General features: G+C 42.3%; 1 protein-coding gene across 1 annotated transcript in view; it reads right to left on the bottom strand.

Moving 5' to 3' along the window:
* Positions 1-23,820, bottom strand: part of LOC147684143 (cytochrome P450 2J5-like) — a 96,704-nt gene that overhangs the window by 43,943 nt on the left and 28,941 nt on the right. The window contains exons 3-4 of the mRNA XM_086944534.1: positions 15,726-15,875; positions 11,211-11,371 (exon numbers count right to left, since the gene is read on the bottom strand). Of these exons, the coding sequence (XP_086800660.1) occupies positions 11,211-11,371; positions 15,726-15,875 (311 nt within the window). The remainder of the gene's footprint in view (positions 1-11,210; positions 11,372-15,725; positions 15,876-23,820) is intronic.

The following is a 23,820-nucleotide window of genomic DNA, read 5'->3' on the forward strand; positions in this document are numbered from 1 at the left end:
TCAAGAATGTGAGCCCAATATGTCATATGGCCCCTTGTCTTTTGTGCCATTAGTAGTATAATGAAGAAACACATGTCATGAACTCAATCAACAGGAGAACATTATTTTGGGCCTGATTCACAAAGTTAGTTACTTACTTTTGTGGTGGTTTACTACTTTTAGGTATTTACAAACTATTTGTGGAGATTTACAATTCCACCCTCTCTATACTTATGTGTGCGGATCCATCCACACCTGGAGATTCTGCAATTGTGATGGAGAACACCACACACATAAGTGTAGGGAATGTGGAGTCGCAAAACTCTGCATGTAGTATGTGAATGGACTTTCATAGTAGAAGTGCAGTTTGTGAATCAGGCCCTTGCTTTCTCCATAAAAGTACAACATTTCTAGCTCACACCATCACTAATAAAAAAGGAAACCTGGGCTCCAGCAACCGCCCCGTTCACGGGCTACAAGAACGCCAAAGACCAGCAATCAAAGTCAGCAGCAATGGACGCCCGATGGGCGGCCTGACAATTTACATTTCATCATCCCTACAGTTACTTAGGAGGAGATCCCCCTGAAAGAACCATGGGTGCAAGCGCTGAAACTCCTCGCATGGTACCATGTTGAGAAGCATTCCCTCCTGATCAGAAACACTGATATACATCCCAGCAGATCTGAGAAGTGGGAAAATTGATAAGCCCTTTTAAAATTCTAAACAGATTTATAAATAAAATACCTACTAGTCAATAATCTTGTAACAGGCAATTTCAACACAAACTTGACTGTGGTACCAAGAGTAGGGATGCCAATGACCTGGACTTAATTTGCGACGTCCTGACGCAAAGGGTGCCATTCTAAACTCATCAAATCAAAACTGTGACTCCTTACTGTCAGATTGCAAAACTTTGGGCCTTAGGTTGCTAATTGACTGGTTTACTGGTGATTACCACCAGATGGACGCATGCAACAGACGTCCATTTGATATATTGACCTTACTATGAGTCCAACCACCCTGTTTAGGTACATTACTAATTTTTCCCTCGGGGACCGCCTCGAAAGTGGCCATAGACAGCAACAAATGCATATGTCTATTCGTGTGACCAAACTGGATGCTGTGCCAGTTACCAGCACTGGCATGCACATTGAACACATCAAACGATTGAAATGGGACAATAGGATAGGTACTGATGCTATGAATTGGATTAAAATTCAACAAAGTAATTGTGTCAACTCCCAGTTCGCCCATTGTACAATCGGTTGTTTTTGTAGACCTATTCCTGCCAAAATGTCAATCCGATAACCATGGATGTATAATAACATCAAAGCCCAATGCCAAATTCAAATTATCTAGGAGCCAGAAAGCTCTGACAAGTGAAGTGAACCACAATATGCGCCACCTTTAAAAAAATGTTTTCATGGCGAAACTAAAACTAAAAACATCAGGGGACAAATTCAGATCAATCTGGCTGTTAAAGTAAAAAAGATTGATTACTTTTGGGCCCGTCTTCCATTTGTGAGCAAGAAGAGGAATACTAAACCTTTCTCGTCCATGGTCAACCAAATATCAATTGGAGGTAAGAGAACCACAAACACTAATATCCGTGAATCAGCCTGGATCTCCTACCAGTCATTACACTTCCTGATAACTAATCCACTAATCACCACTAATCTTGATGCACTACAATCACCTCAACCACAGCAAGAGCGCCCTCTTGACATTAAGGAATTCTTTAACAATCCTGCAATAGACTTGCCAGAGGAACACACCAGATTTAAACTTGACAGAGTGAGGAAAGATGGGGTACCTGGCCCTACCGGCCTATTGCCAGCTCCTTTCACAGTAGATCCCTTTCTGGTCCATAGTACTGTCCCCACTGTTTGGGCTTTGCTTGGCATCAAATTGGATCCCTAAATCCCATGGGTAGGGGGTTGATTATTCAACCAATCTGCAAGGACGGTTCAAAATCAGAACCTAGCCACTATCGTCTCATAGCCCTTATAGACAATGTTGCGAAACTCTTTGCAAGTCTTTTGCTCAACAATCTAAAAGCATGGGCAAATAATGGTCAGGTTGACCCCAGAAGCCAGTGCAGCTTCAGGGAAAATTGTTGTACTACCACAAACCTAATAGCATTGGCTTTTATGCGTGACAAGGCAACCAGAAGCAGATCAATGCATTATTTTTGTTTTATAGACTTCAGAGCCACTTTTGATTGCATTCCTAGTCCCCTGCAAGGTTGGTGCCTCCCATCACACTTAATGAGAGCTATTAAACAGCTGTACTCAAACACTTAGGTGAAGGTTAAATTAGGGGACGGGACCAATATCTCACGAACAATTCCTACAAACTCCGGGCTGAAGCAAGGCTAAGTATTAGCACCTCTACTATTCAAATTTTATATTGCAGATTTGTCAGAGGCCCTAGATGAAGTTAACTGCCATTCCGCTAAAAGAGGAGGACAAAGCATGACACACCAACTTTATGCAGGTGATCTTGTATTGCTAGCCAAAGCAAAATTGGTTTTCCAGCGACTGCTAACAACATTGTACCTCTACATTAGCAAGAAAAAAATAGCCTTCAAATAAATCACACAAAAAACAAGTTGTGCATTTTTTGAAAGAAAACCACAAACCATGGAAAGTGGCACCACAATGGGGAGTGGCCGCCACAAAGAGAAGAGTATAAATATCTGGATATATTCATCTTAACAACCAAGGTACCTTTAACACTTATGTGGCCTTCTTCAAAAAGCCTCATGTTTCACCTTGTGACTTTATCTCAGAGTCTATGGGGTCTGAGCCTAGAGCGCTTACTTCAGGTGATGAAGCTAAGTTAACTCCAATGCTAACTTATGGGAGCAAAATTACCCTGGGCAAAGAGGTCACCCAGGAAGATAAGAATTATCACTTATATTTATAAAGCAGATCTCCATCCGCCATTGAGAGCGTCGGCTAATCAAATAAGGCTCAAATTCAATCTCATAAGGCAGAACTGGGCCAGAAGCAATTCCTTTTTAGGTCGAGCCTAGGCAGCGTGCATGTTCTGTCTGGGAGACCTGTTGTATTCAATAAACATAGAAGATGGGCCCATTAGGATGGCGGGTGGATCACCCCCGGCGGGCTGGCGCTGGCCACTGCTGGCCCGGCGGAGGCGATCCGCCCGTATCCATGTCCGATTGTCTTGCTACCATATTAGTATGGCTGGGGGGTCCTCGGCGGATGCTGCTTGTCCAATGATCGACTCATCAACCAGGCAGAAAAGGGTCACAATATGGTGGCGGTGTCTGCAAGACGCCGCCCTCCATATTATGATGCATGCGGAGATTAGCTTCTCCATTGTGGCATTGCCATCATGGAAAGGCATGCGGTGTCTGGTGTTGGGGACCCGTTGTGGGCCCCCCTCATTGCCATGCACTATATGGTGCCTGCCATGTAGTGCATGGCAATGATGTGCGCACTCTTATTGCATTGCGGGCCAGTCTGCAGCCAGCTGATCCACCCGCAATGTAATAGGCCCAGGATGCACCCGCCATCATAATATACATTGCGGGACTGCCGCAACTTTGGCGGTTGGTCCCTGGCTCCGTTGCGATGGCAGGAGGCCTTTGTCCGCCCCCCATCGTAATGGACCCCATAGTATCCTTGCTCTGATGGCAGTGTCGCCACATTTTGCCTTTTGTTGAGGGGTTCCACGATGCCGGGAGATGACTCTGCGGTTCACTGACAAAATATTGATGTTAAAAATATAGAAGTAAAAAATATTGATGCAAAAATATTGACTTCCTATACTTAAACGGGTAAGTACAAAAATATCCTAAAAAACGTTGATGTAACAAATATTGTTGTACAAAATATCGAATTTTATATATATAAAATAAAATAAATATTAAATATGTTAAATAATAAAATTAAGTTTTAACTATTTAAAAATCTTCAAACTTAAATCTCCCACTTCAGTGAGTAAAACAGTAGGGAAGTGATGGATAGCGGAGGGGTAGACATTATTATTCTCACCCCAGTGAGTGCAATCGTTGGGAAAGTGTTGGATAGCAGAGGGGTCAAAACTACTATTCCCACTCCAGTGAGTGCGACAGTAGGGAAAGTGTTGGATAGTGAAGCGGTAAAAATCACTATTCCAACTCCAGTGAGTGCAACAATAGGGTAAGTGTTGGATAACGGAAGGGCAAAAATTACTATTCCCACTCCAGTGAGTGTAACAGTGGGGAAAGCGTTGGATAGCGGAGGGTTAAAAATTACTATCCCCACTCCAGTGAGTGCAGCAGTAGAGAAAGTGTTGGATAGCAGAGGGGTAAAAATGACTATTTCCACTCCAGTGAGTGAAAAAGTAGGGACATTTTTGGATAGCGAGGGGGGAAAAACTACTATTCCCACTCCAGTGAGTGCAACAGTAAAGAAAGTGATGGATTGCAGAGGTGTAACAATTAATATTCTCACCCCAGTTTTGTTAAAATTATAAAAAAATAAAATGTTAACAACAATAAAAATATTCAAAAAACAAACAAAGTTAAAAAATATATACATAAGTTAAAAATTCAAATGAAATATATTTAATATTAAATAAAAATACATAATATAATGTTAAATACATATAAAAAATACCTATAAATATTTCCAAACAAATAAATATTTTAATTAAAAATTATGTCGAAACAAAAACATTAATTATTACATAAATGTACTTTTTTTATTTCCTACCCTTCAATACCATACAATTCGTAACTCACATCTAAAAAAAATTAAAAGTACTCCCTCAACATAGTTAATTACCAATTAAATAAATATTATTAATTCAAAAACAAATTAAAACTCATAAAATTGTACTTCCCACACTTTACCCCTGTAACCCCTACAACCCACAGCTAAAATTAAACTGTAAATAAAATAATTACACAATTAAAACCTATTTTTAATTAAAAAACTAATAGTATTTAACAACTAATTATAAAGTAATTAAACTTAATTTACTCCCCACACTGTACCCCTATAACAATAAAACCCACACACTAAAAAATATAAACAAATACACTCATTAAATATAAATTCAACAATTTTTTTATTAATTAACCAAAAATTACTTCCCAACCTTTACCCCTAAAAACCCCACAACCCACACCTAAAATTAATTACACAAATTCCATATTTAAATATGCAATGAATTAATATTAATTAACAGCTAATCATTGATTAATTAAACATGAATTACTTCCCACCTTTTACCCCATAAACCCCACAACACACACCTAAAAAAATAACACAATTACCATAATTCATTAACAACCAATTAATAATTAATTACAATAAAATTACTTCCCACAATTAACACTATAAAATCTAAATTAAATAAATACAAAATAATCATTAATTTATTATAATTAAATTACTTCCCACCCTATCTCCTATAAACCCACAACCCACTTCAGAACTAAAAAATGCTAAATGTCATTATTGGAAAATTCATAACTACAAAAAATGTAACACGTATATTAAAAAACATAAACAATACTAAACAAAAAAAATACATCACATACATTTAAAATATAAGCTAAAATACATAACACTAATCAAAAAATCGATATTTTAAATATCTACATTTTTGCAAGCAATATTGATGACTTCTATATGTTTAAAAACGTTACCTTAAATTCGATATTCTTTACCATGATATTCTTGCTGACGATATTTCCGAGCAACGATATTTTCAACTCAATGTTTGTGTAAGTCGACATTTCCAATTTGCCGATTCCACTCCCCCAGTTTAAATGCTACAAATCTGGATTTTAACGCAGTGGACATGTGCAGGTAATATAATGCTGCTGATTCCACAATTCATCGGAACTGATTACTACCCAAGCGTGAGAACGAAATATGACACATTTTATTTAATTCGCAAACACATACATAAAAAAAAAAATAATAATTTAATATGAAGGTTGGAGCTTTTCTAATTTCAATTGAGGCATTCATCATCGATTCTGTTCAATGCACCTGTACTGCGCCCACAAATCAGTCAGAAGATTCCAATTGAATTTTTACGGGTCTATTACGATTGCCGACGGACTTTGTCCACCCGCCATTGCCCCAGGAAATAGGACCACACGGCCGGCATATGTGCGCCGGTTCCGCATGCGCACTTAGGATGTGCCCGCCACACTGGCTGGCGCATCCCACTTTTTTTGCAATGCGGCGAGGGTGCTGTCAGCAGCACCCGCCGCAATGCAAAAAAGGCATGTGTGCATTTGCATGCACAACGTGGCAGGCAACACGCGGTGCCTGCCACGTCGTCCATGCAAATGCCCTCCCGCCCCCCCAACATCCTTTGGGCCCGCAACGGGCCACCAACTGAGCTATCCACATGCCTTCTGCCACAGAAAGGCTTTTTCCCACTCCCATTGTAATATGGATGGCGGTGTCGAGCAGACACCGCCACCATATAAGGCCCCTTTTCCGCCTGGTCACCTGTCTGACCGGCGGAAAACCGGCGGACGGTCTTTCTGTCCGCCGGAGTCCCCCCGACACACGAATATGGCGGGTGAAAATGGCATGCGGGAGGAGGAGAATGTCGGTCAGATCGCCACCACCCTGCGGGAGGTGGCGATCTGCCCAACATTCTAATAGACCCCTATGTCCTAAATTTTATATTCCATCGCATTTACAGTGCGTTTTAAAATTTTCATTCATCAATTTAGCTCCTTTATTTATATACACTTTATCAATCTGTTAATGTTATTTGACTTTCTAAGTAGTCAAGCACCCCCTGAGGAGGATTCCTGGACCTCCAGGGTTCCCCAGACCACAGATTGGGAACCGCTGAACTATGACATGCATTAATTATGGTATAGCTGCTCGTTGCCTCCTCACTCTGCACTTGTGCTTTCTTTAGCAGTTGTTTAAAAATTATGTTGGAAAATTATTGACTTAGGGTCTGCAAACAGTATGTTTTTAATTATTTGTTTCTGCCTGTACATATGTAGTTTGTTAAGGTTTTAATTAACTGAACAATAAATGATTCCCAACAACAATAAAAATGATGATTGCTTGAGCCCAATTTATGAGTGATCACTTAACTCTGATTGGGCCAGTAACATCAATTACCATCCCCATCCGAATTATGAGATTTTTATTTCAACCACCAGTTTTCGGCTTCTGAGCACAACTAAAACCTCTGGGTGAAAGTTCAGGTCAAACTGAAGAAACGCAAGGAACTGGACCTGAAATTGATTCCTCTAGTAAGTTCTCATTTCTTAGGGTCAAACTTGTAATGGGTCAAATTGTCTTCACTCACTGAGTTGCAGATACTCACTGATTAATTAATTCCACGGTGAGGAAATGAAAGACAATTTACCTGGTGTTTTGGTATTTTTAGTGTTAAAAAAAGTTAAGACTACCTTTCCCAAGAAGAAGGTTGGCTTGTTGTTGATTATTCAGAATACAATAGTTCTGTTTGCAACTATAGTTTTCATTACAGTACCAATAGGCATCGTCCCTTTTTTGGGAGGTCCTCCATGGATTCTTTTCTGTGTTCCAGCACACTGCATCATTCTCCAATTATTTATAATATGGATGTCCAACCTAGGTCCAGAATTGATAGACTGATAGCAGTACCAGAATTATAGTAGCTTCACTTACTACTTAAATGAGTTCTGTTTATAATCATTGCCTTTCAATGTATCGGACATGGATATCCTGGAACTGCGGCATCGAAATGGTAATCCAGAAATGCAATTCTTCAATTCAGCATGCAACATCACAGATTCAGCAGGCCTACCAGGGCAGTAGAGAAATGCCCACCTTATGGTGTATGCTCTGGCGATGAAAAATCATTGGCAGGCTGGCCACCATATTATGGAAGCATGCTCAACAATTTTTTTGAATCAGGGAAATGAATGACTTAGGTGGGGATAGGTTTCTGTGGAAAAAACATTAATGGTTTTCTACCTGCAAATTGTGGGGAGGGGGTCATTGATGATTTTCCTAACCTGGAGCGTCATGCCTTGTGTGGGTATGTGATTGGTTCTGTGGGTGATATCATCAGTGATGTCATTTGAGATGTCATCAATGATGTCATCAGTGATGTCAGTGACCATGTCAGGAGTGAAGTAATATGTGAGGTCAGAAGCAGTGCATTGCAGGGGCATATATTATAGCTAGCTCAGGTAACTATAACTGCTGAATTTCAATGTTTTTGTATGACTGAAATCTGAGCCTAACTATAATGTCCCTGGCTGTAACCTTAGTTTTTTTGTGATTTTCAAAGTGTTTTAAAATTTAATTTTCTAACTGTAACCTGTAACCTTTGAGAGGGGTGTGTGAGTGGCTGTATAGGTAGGTGAGTGAGTGTGTGTGGCTGTATATGTCTCTGAGTGGGTGTGTGAGTGGCTGTATGGGTGTGCATATGGCTGAGTAAGTGGGTTTAGGAGTGCCTATGTGGATCTGTGAGTGGGTATGTGGGTGCCTGAGTGAGTCTATGAGTGTGTGCATGAGTGCATGAGTGGGAGCTGGCGTTCCAGCTGCAAGCCGTGAGCACCTGGAAATTGAGCTCGCTGCATGCAGGAGCAATCATTTCATCTCTTTCCCTGCCCATATGTCTGCGAGCAGGAAAATAGATGAAATCTCGGTTCCAGCCGGTGGGAACAATTTGACAGCTCCTGCCCACTGAAACCAACGTGTGTGCTTTTGCTAGGCGGGAGGTAACAGCTCCCACAAAGCATAAGCAAACAGCTATGTCCTGTAGGTGGGCACCCGAAGACATAGCAGGAGCCAGCCTGGGGGGTAGCAGTACCCAGAGTCATTATTGGCTGCAGGAGGAAAGCTGCTTGGCCCCCCTCCTCCCCTCTTCAATGGCTGTCCCAGGGAGATGGTGGTCCCTGGGCCCATATATAGCCCAGGAGGAGGACAGAGCAGCCACCCTCCCACATTTATTTTACTTGCTGCCACTGGTCCATGGGGTGCAGGGCCCACGCTAATTATTTATCTTAAGCCGCGGGAGGTTGTGGTCCATGGGGCTCAAGAGAGTCCATGGAGGGGGGGGGGTCCTTGCACCCCCTCCAATATGAAAAAAAGGCCCTGTCAAGGTGGTGGTCTTTGGGTCTCTAAGAGGCTCTTTTTTTATAAATGCTCCCGGTACCTAGCCCACCCGGGGATGTAATCAATCAATCAGGGAATATTGAAGCACGCCACACACATAGGAGCCCATCTGCACCATCAGCAAAACCCAGGGCCATATTTACCAAAGGATTGCATTACGCTGCATCAAATATTGATAAATCTAACCCCCAATTTTCAGTGAAACTGCTTCTTCCAGATTGACCAGTATCCCTAACCCCCCCCCCCCCGCCCCCTCCCCCGAGTACGGGGTTGTCTCCTGATTTGGCAGGTAGACTGTAACTTGGTTTGGAGAGCTAGACTTATTTGTTTTCCAGGAGCTATTCACCAACTTGGAAAATTACCCCCTCTCCCAAGCCCCCTAACTTTGATGAAAGGAGGGAGTTCTCTACTAGGGGTTCAAAAGAGGGCTCAATACAGAGGCACTGTGGTTATCCCTTTGGAGATAGAAGACACATAAGGAATTCTTGAGGGTGTAAATTATTTTAAAAAGGAATTGTTTTATCAGGGTCAGAGAAGCTTGTTATTCACACACCTTAGAGCAATGTCGCTAACCAGACAACTGGAGTTGCAGCTAGTACCGAAGGAGTCATTACATTGTGGTGACATGACATCAATCCAGTTCCTGGATTGATAGATTGTAGTTTTGGTGTTCCTGTATGTATGTGGTGTTCGTTTTGTACAAACCTGGCAGAAAGCGAATGGAGCAATGTACAGGCAAAGATACAATCAACCTGTAATTGGAGGGTGTTTGGGATCTAAGAGTGAACATTTACCACATCACGATGTATTGTACTTTAAAGAAATGTGTATTCCGCTATTTTCTAATTTGGAGCAGGGTTCAGGTTTGCCTTATAGATATTGGGTTGTTGTTCCAGGTTCTGGTTGTGTAGATTGGGAACTCCTGGTGCCTTGTTTTGTTTGTTTTTAGCTCTTCTTTGTATTCAGTTTGATGATGCTCTGGAAACGAGTGTACCAAGATCCACCAGAGCTGGTGGGTCTATCAGTCAGATTGGCAGGTCTTCTGGTCACAATAGTTTCAAGATGATCCATTTTTGAAGCTGGGACAAGGCAGTGGAGTTTGATCCTGGTGAGGTTGATATGGTCATATTTCTTCAGTATCTTGATGAGGCGTTCAGTGGCGTGTATTGAGCGAGAGTGGAGTCTTAGAGGCTGCAGATACGGCCAATTCCATGATCCAGAAGGGAGAGTATGAAGGCTTAAACAGCAGTTCTGAATTTTCTTTCTGGAAGGAATGGTTTCTTTTTCTGTAGTAGAGTGAGGGTTGATATAAGGCCATCTTGGTTTCCTTGGCAATGTAATGCTGAAGGATGACCACAGCTTCTAGTTGCCATTGAGTAAGATTTGTGGTTTGAATTCATCCGGTTCATGGTGTTGAGTCCATTTTGGAGACTAGTTGTTGATTGTTGTTCTTGGTGAATAGGAGTAATTCTGTATTGGTGGGAGTAAGCTTCAGGTTGGTATTAGACCAATAGGTCTGGATAAGATTTGGGCATGGTTTGATGCACTGAATGTCTGGAGCAGAGGAGACTTTCAAATGTGGTTGTGTGTCATCTGCATATTAGTGAATTCTGAAGCTGCTGTCAATGAGTATTGTCCGCGGGCCCCACATAGAGGCTGAAATTATGGCATGAATACTGACTCATGGAAAATGATAGATAGGCACACTTCACAACCCTTACCTTTTTAATAATTCCCCATACACAATTAAATCATATTCCAAAATATAAGGGCAGACTCCACCTTCATAGTTTAGTTCCATGCTTTGAGTGTGACCAGGCTAATATTTGCACTACCGTACCTAGTTTTCTATTTTTATTTTGAGGTGCTAAATACATTGATACACATGCCATGCATTGGGTATCAACCAGGGAATGATGTGATAATAGGTCTCAAAATCCAATTAAACATCAAACAAATACCATTCTAGATTGATTATAATTGATGATTGTTAGTGTAGCAGGACAAGTTAAAAATAACTTTTATATTTCTCTACATTCGATGGCCCCTTTAGCGCAATGTGGGTGACCCATTAGGATCATAAGGTTTTATTTCTAAAATAAGGTTGTTTGTCTCACCCTTCCATAGACGCTGCCAATAAACTTCAGGAGAAGATCAGTGGCATTGATCAGGTTGTGGAAAATCTGATCATTAAGGGAAAAGCGGTGCCCAAAGGTGACAGATGAAATCACGTTGGCGACAGAGAGGACAATTTGAGATGATGGGTCTTGGGGATTCCCTGTGATAAACAAGATGGGAAAAAGTCATGTGAAGTAAGAATGAAAATTGCCATTACTAAAAGTGGTTGGCATAAACAAGTGCAATCAATGCTAATAAAAATCACAACATTCTTATACTATGACTAAATCAAGGGCACTAAAGCAGTCTTCAGTGCATAGATCATCAGAAAAAAGAAATTAATTAACATATTAGTATGTTGTTTAACCTGTTAATTTGCGTCACTGAATATCTCAATACATAAATAGCTGTGCAAACAGAAACCAAGGCCCACATGCATCAAGCATTTTTGGAGTCGCAAACGGTGCTATTCCTTAAAATCGGCCGTTTGCGATTCCAAAAATGCTTTTTGGAATGCATCAAGCATTTTTAGAAATCGCAATATTTTTGCGATTTCTAAAAATGCGATTGCTTTTAAGATATCGCAAATTTGCGATTTCTTAAAAGCAATGCATGATTACTTTTATAATTGCGAATTCGCAATTAGGGTGTCAAATTTACCGAGTGGTTGAACCACTCGGTAAATTTGCAAAAAGTGTTAAAAACGCTGCAAAAGCATTTTTTACACATTCATGTTACGGACACACATGTCCTTAGGACATGTGTGTGTGTAACATGATGCGAAAACAATATTTCATGGGTGCAGGGGGGGTCATTTGAACCCCCCTCTCCACCCTTGAAATGCAATCAGGATTTGCGATATTCTAAGTGCGAATTCGCAATTCCCATTCATTCCTATGGGCATTTTAGCCCAAAGGAATGAATGTGAATTGTGAATTCGCACTTTGCTAATCGCATAATATTTGAGAATCGGTAAAAATTGTGATTTTTACCGATTCTCAAATATTTTGAGAAAATGTACTTGTATCCCATTTTGCATTTCCTAATTTGCGATTCCCTAAAAATCGCAAATTAGGAAGTGCAAAATGAAACAATGATGCATGTGGGCCCAAATGCATAATGATCACAAAATATTGGACAAAGATGGGTTACTAGCCCGGTATGAAAACATGAGCCATTTACTTAGGGCTTGAGTTAGAGTTCGGCAGACAACTGTATATCTGTCAGGGCAATGGAGTAACATACTTCATCTCCTTGATGGACAGCTGTACCCAAATTGGAAGATTCCCTCTGGCCCTGCAGATATCTCTTTAGATTGGCAGGAACCACTGTCAGGGTAGTTCCTCTCAATGTCACACACAATCACACACACCTACACAGTCTCCTGAAGGTCCGGGCTCAGAGTGTTTCGTAGGCATTTCCCTGTGTCCCACTCCCTCCTCACTCTAGCAATCTTGTTCATTTCTCATTCACTTTAAGCAACATCCAGGGTAAGCTCTACTATTAATCCAAGTTGCAAAAGTCTGCTTCAACTCTGTGGTAAAGTCAAAATAGTTTCAGGGTCAAAGTGCTAACAAGAAGCAAGATTCTCCAGGGCCCGAATTCAGTCTTATCCGCATCTGCAGTATCAGAGCATCCGGAGTTCCTGAGTGCACCTCCTCTACAGGCAATGGAGCTGCAGTGGCTGGTTCAGTTGATTTCACTGCATGAGGCCCAGATGGGCTGAGCTTGGCGATTCAGATTTCCTCAAACACAGTTGCATTCCCGCTATGACTGGAGGTTTATTTGGCGCCTCCTGGCAGGGTAAGTCCTTGAGTCTCTCCTCGATACGTAGATGATGATGTGAACCGTTCAGTGCAGCATCCATTCCTCACACAGTGATTTCACTCTACACAATACCCCCCTGGACCTCGCTTCCTCAAATCTCCTCTTCCTCAGGGGCTACACTGGTCTTGGCACGCAGGCAGTGGCTAGTACTCTAGGCTCGAGGGCAGGTGGTCTTCCCTGGGCGACGCCCCTTCACCCAGCGGAGAGACTAGCAGGCCTTGGACCCCAGCCCTTGTCACAGGCAGAAGTGTTGCAGAGCTTTTCCTTCTGACACAGTCCGACTGGCTTCTGACCGTTGGCAATTTTTGAAGTCTAATGCTCCAAGTTTTGTAGTCCATTTCCCTAAATGTGATTTAGTGTCCGAGTCTTTGAAGTTTATGCTCCGGGTCTGCTACCTTTTGATTTGCCCATTCCCCTACCCTCTCTTCCGCTTTAAAGCAGTCTGTCACTACAGGAGCAACTCCGAAACTGCTAGCCCAAAAACACAGGCTATGAGTGTATTATCAAAAGGTTAGCACTGGGACTCAGCCCTACTCTTTATGATTCCCTTATGAGTGCAGTCTCCTTCCAGAGATGTTCCAGACATCTTCCTTGTAACCTCTCTCTGAATCAAAGAGCACCTTTTGAAGTGTTCGGGAAAAGCCTGGCTTTTCCCTCTCCAGTGCGACCCACCCAGCTTTGAGAATGCAGGAATAAAAAGATCTGTCTGGGTGCATTGCTCTACCTCCTCATGTTTCACCATGCAGGCCAGCTCTCCCAAAATGGAACCCACATGAGCCATGCTTTACTAAGACAGCATAAATCAGCATTAGGGATCCAGATATCAGCCCAGTTGGAGCACATTACCATGCGGAGGACTTTTCCGTCCCAACAGGGAGATTCTGCAAATGCTGAAGCAGATGTCTTCTGATAATCACCCTTAACATTTGACTCACTGAATTAATTACTAAAGCAAAGTGGGATCCATTTTGGATGCCCCAGGTTGCGGCATGGTACAGGATGGATACACGATGGGCATGAGGCTAGCTTCTTGACGACCAACAGGAGATGTCCAGTCCGTTCATAAAGAACAGAAAACTGCTGAGCGATGTAGAAATGTGAGGAACACAATACAAATAGTTTGCCCACCACTAGGTTAGAGTAAAGAGTCCATCAGCCCACCCTTACTGGCGGAGCTTCGTCATATGGAGCTCACAGAGAACTAGATCTAGGACCACAGCCCTGAGCCATCGGGCCCCGCTGGGTACCTGACCTTATGCTCCTGAAAAAACCCTTGCTAAGGTGTGTGTTCAAACCGTATGAACCCTAGTGAAGTGCAGTACTCATGTGTAAGTGAAAATTAAAAATGGCTACTTGGGCAAAAAATATGTTTATTGAAAATTGACCAAGTGTCATGTTTAAAATAACCCGATAGTCATGAAATTATTGACTATCTCCTGGCTAAGACTAGTATGGTCATACTAGTCTTAGCCAGGAGAACACACACCCTGGCAATAGTTTTTTCAGGAGCATAGGGTCAGGGACCCAGCGGGGCCCAATGTTCCTCACATTTCTACATCGCTCAACAGTTTTCTGTTCTTTATGAACAGACTGGACATCTCCTGGTAGTTGTCAGGTAGTTGTTTTGGGGATTGGAGGTAGTCCAGTCCATAATCTATTCCCCTGTGACCCTTAGTTACGTTTTGTTTTGACATGAGGCTAGCTTCCCCAAAATGTGGAAGTGTATTACCTGAATTACTGTGGCTGAAAGGTGGAAACCCGGACATTTTAGTTTTATCAGTTCCATGATGCTTGTTATCAAGTAGCTTTTGAGTAGCTGGTCCTGTGCAATGCTATTTGGTAGATGCTGTGGATTTACGGGTGGGACTATAGTTTATATTGTACAGGGTGAGGAAACTTCTAGGCCAGGCCTACCCTTGTCTGACTAATTGATGCTTCAGAAATGTTACTGACATCCGGGAATCATGCATAGTGCACATGCACCTGCTTTGTACCCACCCAGAGAATTATTCTATTATAGTAGGGACCTCAGAAGTGTGTGCAACTACTTTCACGTAGCACAATCTTGGTAGCGCTTTTGCATGGGGTCTTGGACACATGCAAATGAGGGAATCACTTTGCCTCTGCCGTATTAGGGATTTCTGTTAGACATTTTTTCCAGAAACCGTGTGCCATTGTTTCTGAGAGTTTTTTGGATTGGATGAACTATCAATTATTTTTCAGTTACATGCTGGGTTGAACAGTACTCTTATCTAATCATCAATATATCTTTGTGCACCTAAATTCAAACTTGATTACCAGGCTGGGCTTTTTCTGTGCCCGAACCTATGTTCTAGATTTCTCATCCTGAGTTCTTGGGCACTGAATCATGTTTGCTAAAATTTTGACAAAAACTGAAAGTTGTTTTTTTTCTCAATATTTTTCTCCATCTCCCAGCTGTCACTTTTGTTTCAGTGCCATGAAACTTTAGAATTCATGCACTTTAGAATTATTTTTATCACAACATAGCATAACATTTTAATTACAGGATACAAATTAATAGAGTCCTCACTGTGTGTTGATCTGAATTCTGTTTGTTTTAAGGGCCTATTATTAAGTACTGACTCACTACAGATGCTACATTAACCACCATATTGAGCACAATAGCACACTAATAGACATACTGCACATGCATATTTGGAGTTTACCTTCAGAAGCAGCAAATAAACCCAGCAGATGTTGGGCTTCTTCTTGTATCCGCTCCTCCAGGCTTCTCTTGCCCATTCCCAGACTCCTCAGGGCGAAGATGCTGAACCTTCTCTGCTGCTTCCAGATGATTCCATTAGATGCAACAACACCTGAACTCATTACACAAATACAGTAGGTTATAACAGGATGTATGATAGTAAAACGTTATCATTTTGATCGCGGTACTTTACATCGCGGATTTTACAACGCAAGACGTTACAACGACTTGCTTTTGAGGGCGCGGATTGAGGATTATTATAATTTTATATTTCAACACCAGTCCACGTAACAGTAGGGAAGGTGTTGGAATATAAAATTACAATATTCCTTAACCAACAGCGCCATCCAGCGTAAGTCGTAATAACGACTGGCGTTGTAATGGCAGCGTGGTAAAGGTCGTGCGGTGTAAACACCGCATTGTAAACGACGTTTACCGTTATAACATGCCAATGTCAAGCTGTATGTGCACCAAGTGCTATTTATGCTATTGTTTGTTTCTAGGCGCAAGACTGTTGTGCATCGAAAGATGTCAACTCACTGAAATAATTCTGCAGACAGTTTCCTTGCAAAAGAGCAATGATTCCCTTCCTGTTGGATGTGGTGCACAGTTATACATTCCATAGCTTTGTGCGCTGAACTTCTAAGGTTCTTCCCCTGCTCTGATGTTCAGACTTTTCAGATGGATGACTGGCTCCTATGCTGCTCATCTCAGCGATCTACATGGACTATATCTTCTAACTTCTACTCTTAGTCAATGAGGTTCTTCATCTAGCAACACCTGATGGACTGTAGGACCAGACAAGTAGCTCCCATTTGTCTCTGAGTCTTTGCACTTCAGCATACATTCAACTTTGCAATCTTCCTAGGTGTAAGCCTTCAGAGAAATGAAATAGAAGCAAGACACTGCCAGCCACATGCAGGCTTAACCCTGTAAGACACTAAAACGGGGTGCAGTCTACACCGGCAGACATGGGTTCGTCAAAATGTTCACAGACCTGCCAACTCACATGGTGCGACTGTGTGTCACACAATATCGGCTCCCTTCACACGATTACCTGGTGAGCAGCCTATATCACATGGTGATAGGAAAAAAGAACTGGAAGCCAAAGCAAAGAGTAGATTTCCAGCTCGGCTTTTTTTGTTTTTGGAGGCTATTAAAAGCGGACATCCATTACGGTGTATGGAAACACACCAGGACATCGGCACCAGTCTCAAATGGCTTGTTTGCGGAGGAGAGGGTTTAGTGGGTGAAGGTGCAGAAGTGTCTTCTAGGTAGTTCTGGTCACAAAACCCCCACCGCCTCCACTGCCATGCCCCATCCTCCCAGTGAATTGTTTCTTAAGGTTGGGAGGTCCATCTTCGTTGCTGTGGAAGGAAGCTGCACCTTCCAAATGTCTGAATAGTGAGGTTCATAGGAGTCTACCTATGAAACATCACAAAGACTGAATGAAAATCTGTCACTCCGGGCTCATATCAATGGAATAAACTATTTAGAGGCTACTGTGTTTCGCCCATGCTCAAAGCAGCTGAGGCTTAAATCATCCAAGATATGATATCAAAGTGGACCAGGGATATGCTTAAATGATTGCCCATTGAAGATATATCTTGGTGCAAGATCACTAGAATGCATGTCCTGCAATGCCACAATCTCAATGAGACTGGAGTCTGGAATAATTAAGAACAGCTTACACTTTAGAACAAGCCTTGGCAAATACAGTAAATCTGGGCTTAGCAAGTTGTGCAATGTCAAATTTCAAAAATTATTATTGCAAGCACCTGCCTGAAAATATACCTAAATGTGACTGCCACATATTTGCATCAAGAATTTTCCAAAATATTCACTGATGCGACCATTGTATTTGTAAAGTTTTTAAAAGAAAATAGCAAACCTTTCTATTATGCCATATAATTTATGAATAATATTGTTAATTGTGAAGGAGGCAAGAATAAATCACCTCTTAACGAAGCATTCAAGTGCCAGGCAGCTACAATGTTACTTAAACATTTTGGGCCCAATTTAGATCTTGGCATACGGGTTACTCTGTCACAAAGGTGACGGATATCCCATCCGCTGAAATATAAATCCCATTATATCCTATGGGATTTATATTTCAGCGGACGGGATATCTGTCACTGGCGATTTATATTTCAGCGGACGGGATATCCGTTACTGGTGATTTTTATTTCAGCGGATGGAATATCCGTCACTGGCGATTTATATTTCAGCAGACGGGATATCCACCACCATTATTTAGATCTTGGCGTACGGGTTACTCTGTCACAAAGGTGACGGATATCCCATCCGCTGAAATATAAATCTCATTATGTCCTATGAGATTCATACTTCAGCGGATGGGATATCCGTCATTGGGGATTTATATTTCAGTGGAAGGGATATCCGTCACTATTGTATCAGAGTAACCTGTTCGCTATGATCTAAATCAGGCCCTTTATAACTTAACAAGTAGACAGAAAATAAATCACTATCTAACAGGCCAAAGTACAGACAAAATATGTAGCTGGAATTTAAAGTTAATCTACAAAATAAAACCAAAAGCACACTTTAAACCAGCTTTGTCACTGAAGGAAAAGGAGCAATTTAAGAGCGCAGACGTTTTTTATCTAAGATCCCAGGATCTGGAACCTCAGGGCCTCCCCAACTCTGATTTTATTGAGGAAATAGCCAAAAGCTCACCTCTTTACTGAACAGTATATCAAAGTGCATTAACCCTTCACAACACAGCTTTCTCTTATCAATCGATGACTTTATGCCTCTCTTTGACCACGTACAGCTATCCACTGCCTTTTGGCTAGGGTCACGCCACAGAAATACCATACACATACATAGAGAAGTGAAGACTATGCACAGGCTTTATGTAGTCACTAAAAGTGAAAGGAGCCAGTTAGTAAAATAGCCTGGTAAGACAGATAAAGCTGTCTCAAAGGCCAGACCAAAAATTGGCCTTTGGGAGAAAAGCACGAGCTGATGTACAGAATGTCACAAACTCTTTGTAAAGAATTTTAAAAAGGGAGAGCTAAAGGTAAAGACCTTGCCCTGGAGTTGATGCAAGCTGACCTGCTAGATTGTTGTAGAAATAGGACCATAGAAATAGCGGAGACAGGTGGGAGTCATCGACGATGAATCTAAGCTACCATCATTTAAAGGTTGGTGGAGAGTAAGACCCACTGTAAATCCCTGTGGCCCAAGTCTTGTTGAGTTCTCAGTTGTCATTTCTCACATTGAGACGGGAGAACTTGTAGAGTGCAGATCGAGGAGACTCAGCTGGTTACGCTATCAGAAACTACTCACCCAATGGCCCCTTTTCCGAAAGAGTACAAGATCAGAGCATCAGAAGGCATGCCCAATTAAGAGACATTTACTAGTATGGGTGCACCATGCTTGATATGGCGATAACAGACATTTCAAGTTTGACAAAAGTGCTACTGCCACAGCTTTTGTAGGGAGCACTTTTACCAAAATGATCCCGCAGACACAGTAGGGATCTGTAAATAAGGCAGATGGATCTCCACAAGAAAGGCAGGTGAGCGCCACTGACATGACATTGCGTTGGCAAGTTATCCACCAATCTAGCTGACCGCGTTGTTTTTTGTTATTTTATTTTAAATTATGTGTTTTGGTTTTAATTACAGATATATATATATATATATATATATATATATATATATATATATATATATATATATATATATATATATATATATATATATATATATATATATATATAATCGGACGACATAATCAAGATAGCCAGCATAGTTACTAAGCAGACATTGATTTACATTGCATATCAGGCATTACTCTCCTGCGCTGTATGTCTATGCATCTTTATTTCAACAGTAGGTGACACACAGGGATTCCCCCGATATTTATTCCATTGCAACCACTTCCTATCCTACTTCCTGTGGCACCCTCAAGCCTTAAAAACCTCGGTCTTCACCAACATGTATCTATCCAGTTCCTTAGCCCACTGGGATATGAGCGGTGGGTCTGTCCCCCCACCCAGCCTCTCGCCAGTTCCCGTTTAACCAACGTGTACCCCAGTGTTGTGAATAGCTGTTCGACTTCCGCGAGGTCAGTCTCCTCCCATATGTTCAACAGTCCCAGTTGTGGCTTTAACCCTAATTCCTTTCTCAAGGCCGCCTGCATGTGGTCTGAGGCTCCCTCCCAAATGGCACGCATCTTCTGGCAACTCCACAAAGTATGATAAAACGTGGCCTGCCGCCCGCAACCCCTCAGACAGAGATGATCAGGTCTAGAACCCATTCTCGCCAAAACTTTCCCTGTCATGTATGATCGGTGGAGTATTCTAAGCTTTATCAGCCTGAGTCTAAGTGTGATGGCCGCTTCTCGAGGGGACATAAGGGCCATTGCCAATCCTCGTCGCTTATCGGGCCTAAGTTGTCTTGCCACCGCTCCCTAAGCTTTGGAAAGGTGTCTGGTAGGTTATTGGTCAACTTCTTACCTGTGAGAGATATCGCCTTTGAAGTCAGAGGCCCATCTAATAAACGGTTCTCCAGTGGGGATGACTCTTGTATATCTTTGAGGGACCGAAAAGCCGCTCGTATCGTGTGTCTGATCTGTAAATACCCGTATATTTCTCCTTGGGCCAGATGATATTGACTCTGGAGGTCACTGAATGAGAGTATAGCTACCTTTTTTACCAGGTCTTTCACTGCGGAGATACCTATGAGGTCCCACTTGTGGAACCCCGGCTGATAGCACAACATGCCCTGCTTCTGAGTACACCACAACGGCGTCACTTGTGAGAGAACACCCCCCACCCGAAACGAGAGTTGACTAATCGCCATATTTTCAATGTATGTTGGGTAGGCCCAAAAAATGTCCCCCTATTTTTCCTATCACTAGTGTACAGGGCCCCCAGGTAACCAGAGCGATCAGTTTCGTAATGATCGAGAGCATATGCTGGGTCGTCAGGGGGGTGATATAGCCAATGGTTCTCAGTCAACAATTGTGCCGCCCAGTAGTAAAGCTGCAGGTCAGGGAGCGCTATGCCTCCGTCGTACCAGCCTTTTATCAATTTTTTCAGTGCGATACTGGGGCCTTCCCATCCCACAACAGCATACGAATTTCACCCTTCACTGCTCTAAAGTATGAGTCTGGGACTCTGTATGGACAATTATGGAGTATGTAAAGAAAACGAGGGCGGGCCAGCATTTTATAGAGTGCAGCACGCCCCTCTAGTGTGAAAGGAAGAGACCTCCAATGCTTCACATTTGCTCGTAACCTATCCAAAGGGGGGGCCAGATTGGAGCTGTAAAAACAAGCTGGATCCGATGTGACAAAAACCCCCAGATACCGGAACCCCTCCTACCACTATGGTACACTCAGCTGGAAGTCGGGGGACTTGGCCCTTCAAAGTAAACAAAACGGACTTGTGCCAATTAATCGCATACCCGAGTATTTGCCAAAATTCGTGAAGATGTCGAGCACTACCCTAATTGATTTGAACGGGGAAGCTAGATAACAGTATGTCATCCGCGTACAAGGATATACAATCCTCCACATCATCTGCCAGCGCATCCCTCGCACCATTACATCTCTGCGCACCCAGCACAGAGAAGGTGACATGAATCTTCAGTGGTGTAGTGGGTAGAGGGGGAGTAGACTTTTTCAAAGTGAGCAGCGAATTCCTCCGCTATTTCTCATGGCTGCATCACTGTTTCACCGTCTGGGTTCGTCAGTTTGTGTACCCATCTGGATGCCTGTTCTCGTTTCTCCAACCACGCGAGTGATCTACCCGCCCTATCACCCATTTCGTAGATTCTATTCTGGGTGGCGCGAGATTTAGCCACCATATGTTCCATAGTTTTTATCCTGTATTCATCTTTTTCATTAGGAGCCTGTGACTCGTGTCTGGTGAGATATCTTGTGCGTGATCCCGCTCCAGCTCAAGGAGGTCTGCTTCACTTGGACCAGGAGCTCACGCTTCTTGGCGATATATCCCATCTTTAAAGACAAGGCTTGCCCTTTCAGACCACCTTGTATGATTCCCAAATTGTTTGTGCGGAATCAACTGAGCCTACGTTCTCAGTAAAGTAATTCTCTGTTTGCGTGCGGAGTTCCTCTCTAATATCTGGTATATGCAAGAGCCATGGGTTAAGAACAATGGTGGTGCGTGCATGCCATCCGCAGAGTGTATATTCCACCCAGACTGGGGAATGGTCTGATATGCCTCTGGGTAGAACTTTGGACTGGGCGAAGTTACCTATTGGGGACAAATGTGTAAGGAAATAATCAATACGCGTAATACCCTGGGGGGACATTAGAAAAATATGTGAATAGTTTCCCATTTGGTTGGAGGCCCGACCTACATCTGTCAAACCCAGTGCCTTCGTAAAGTCAGCCATAAGGTTGTTAGATTTCGCTCTAGACTAGGCGGGTGTCGTTCAATAGTGTCTTCCAAAGTCATGTTATAGTCTATCCCCAATGTTTAGCGTGCCCTCTCGGCGTCCTGTCAGCCTACTTCCTAGTTCCTCCAATGCTGCCTTACCCAGAGCGGGCGGTAAATACACTGAGAGTATATTGACGTCTTGTCCATCCCATTGGGCCTCTGCTCCTGCGAATCATCCTCCGGGGTCTGCTCATGTCTTATGAACAATAAGAGGTGTCCTCCTCTTTACCAGCAATGCCGTCCACCTCGATCCCGTGTTAGGCCTTGCAGGATCTCACGTTTCCAGCTTGGCATGCGATCTTGTACTGAGTCTCCACATTTAAAATGTACATTAATCAGGTGGCACTTCTTCAATAATGTAGCAATCTTGACAAGTTTTTACTACTCTCTAAAAGTATATGAAGTGGGCAGAATATTGCCCCATTTTATTGGAAGTCTACTTTATATATTAGGATTTTAGAATTGACTCAAAAGATGTAGAGTATATGCATGTTTACGATGTACCAAACTGATAGATGTATGCAAGAACTGATTAATTGAGAAATAATCTGACTTTGCTTGGTCTTCACTATTTTATGCATTTTTGCTGTACAGATCCCGATTTCATTAATGAATAAGACATCAAACTGTGGGGTTTCGTGTTCTTCACCGTTGCTGTGAGTATTGCCAGCCGGTTAGTGATCTGTTGAGCTCTTTAATCGGCACTGTATGGAAAAGCAAGGATAAATCAGCATCCTCTAATTCCAACTATTAAGAACTGGTATGGGTATTTCCTCCTCCACTAGGTTTCTTGCAAAAATAATTTTTTCACTATTTGCCTGTCATCAAAACGCCAATTTCACCCAAATGCGTAATGTGAAGTGTTACAAAAAAATATGTTACTATAAGGGTCCACTTGAGTATTTGATTACCTTCTCCGGGGTACCTTCTTGGTAATACAGGTATGCAGCCCGGTGCCTCAAACTGTGGCAGGCTGATTCTCATATACTGCCAGCTTGTAATAATACTTTGTTTTCACTAATGTTTGGGGTGCTTCCACTATATTGACTACCACTATATCGTCAAGGTAAGTAGATGAAGAGTTAGGAGTAATATAAGATGTATGTCTTGATGATGTAGCAGTAGGTGGTACAGTGAAGGCAATATTTTTGTAGGTGGAAATATAGTGATACACATTCGGTTGGAGCGTTCAGATGATCTTTCGAAGAGCCCTTTGGGTAGGCATCTGACTCTTTACTGGGCATATATGGTGCTTTCTCTGACTATTGCAAAACTACACTATTCTGACTCTCTAACCTGTCTATGCTATCTCATTCATAAGTGAAGCTTTCTTTTTGCTATTGAGAACCAGCTATTAGTAGTTACCTGTAAACACTATCATCTGGTAAGATAACCACTCTAAGGTCTGTGACTAACCGAGCTGGACTAACGCAATCATAAAATATGTATCCGAAAAATACAGTGACAGAGTAATCTTCACTATTGCTAGTTACATCAATCAATCAATCAGTGGCTTTAAAAGCGAGTGGGGCGGGGGTGCAGCCAAAAAGCCAGGTCTTGGGCTCTTCCTAAGGTGTGCAAGGTAGGGGTGTGTCTGATGTTGACTGGGAGCCCATTCCAG

Source organism: Lissotriton vulgaris, chromosome 11 (genome assembly GCF_964263255.1).
Source record: "Lissotriton vulgaris chromosome 11, aLisVul1.2, whole genome shotgun sequence".
Lineage (NCBI taxonomy): Eukaryota > Metazoa > Chordata > Amphibia > Caudata > Salamandridae > Lissotriton > Lissotriton vulgaris.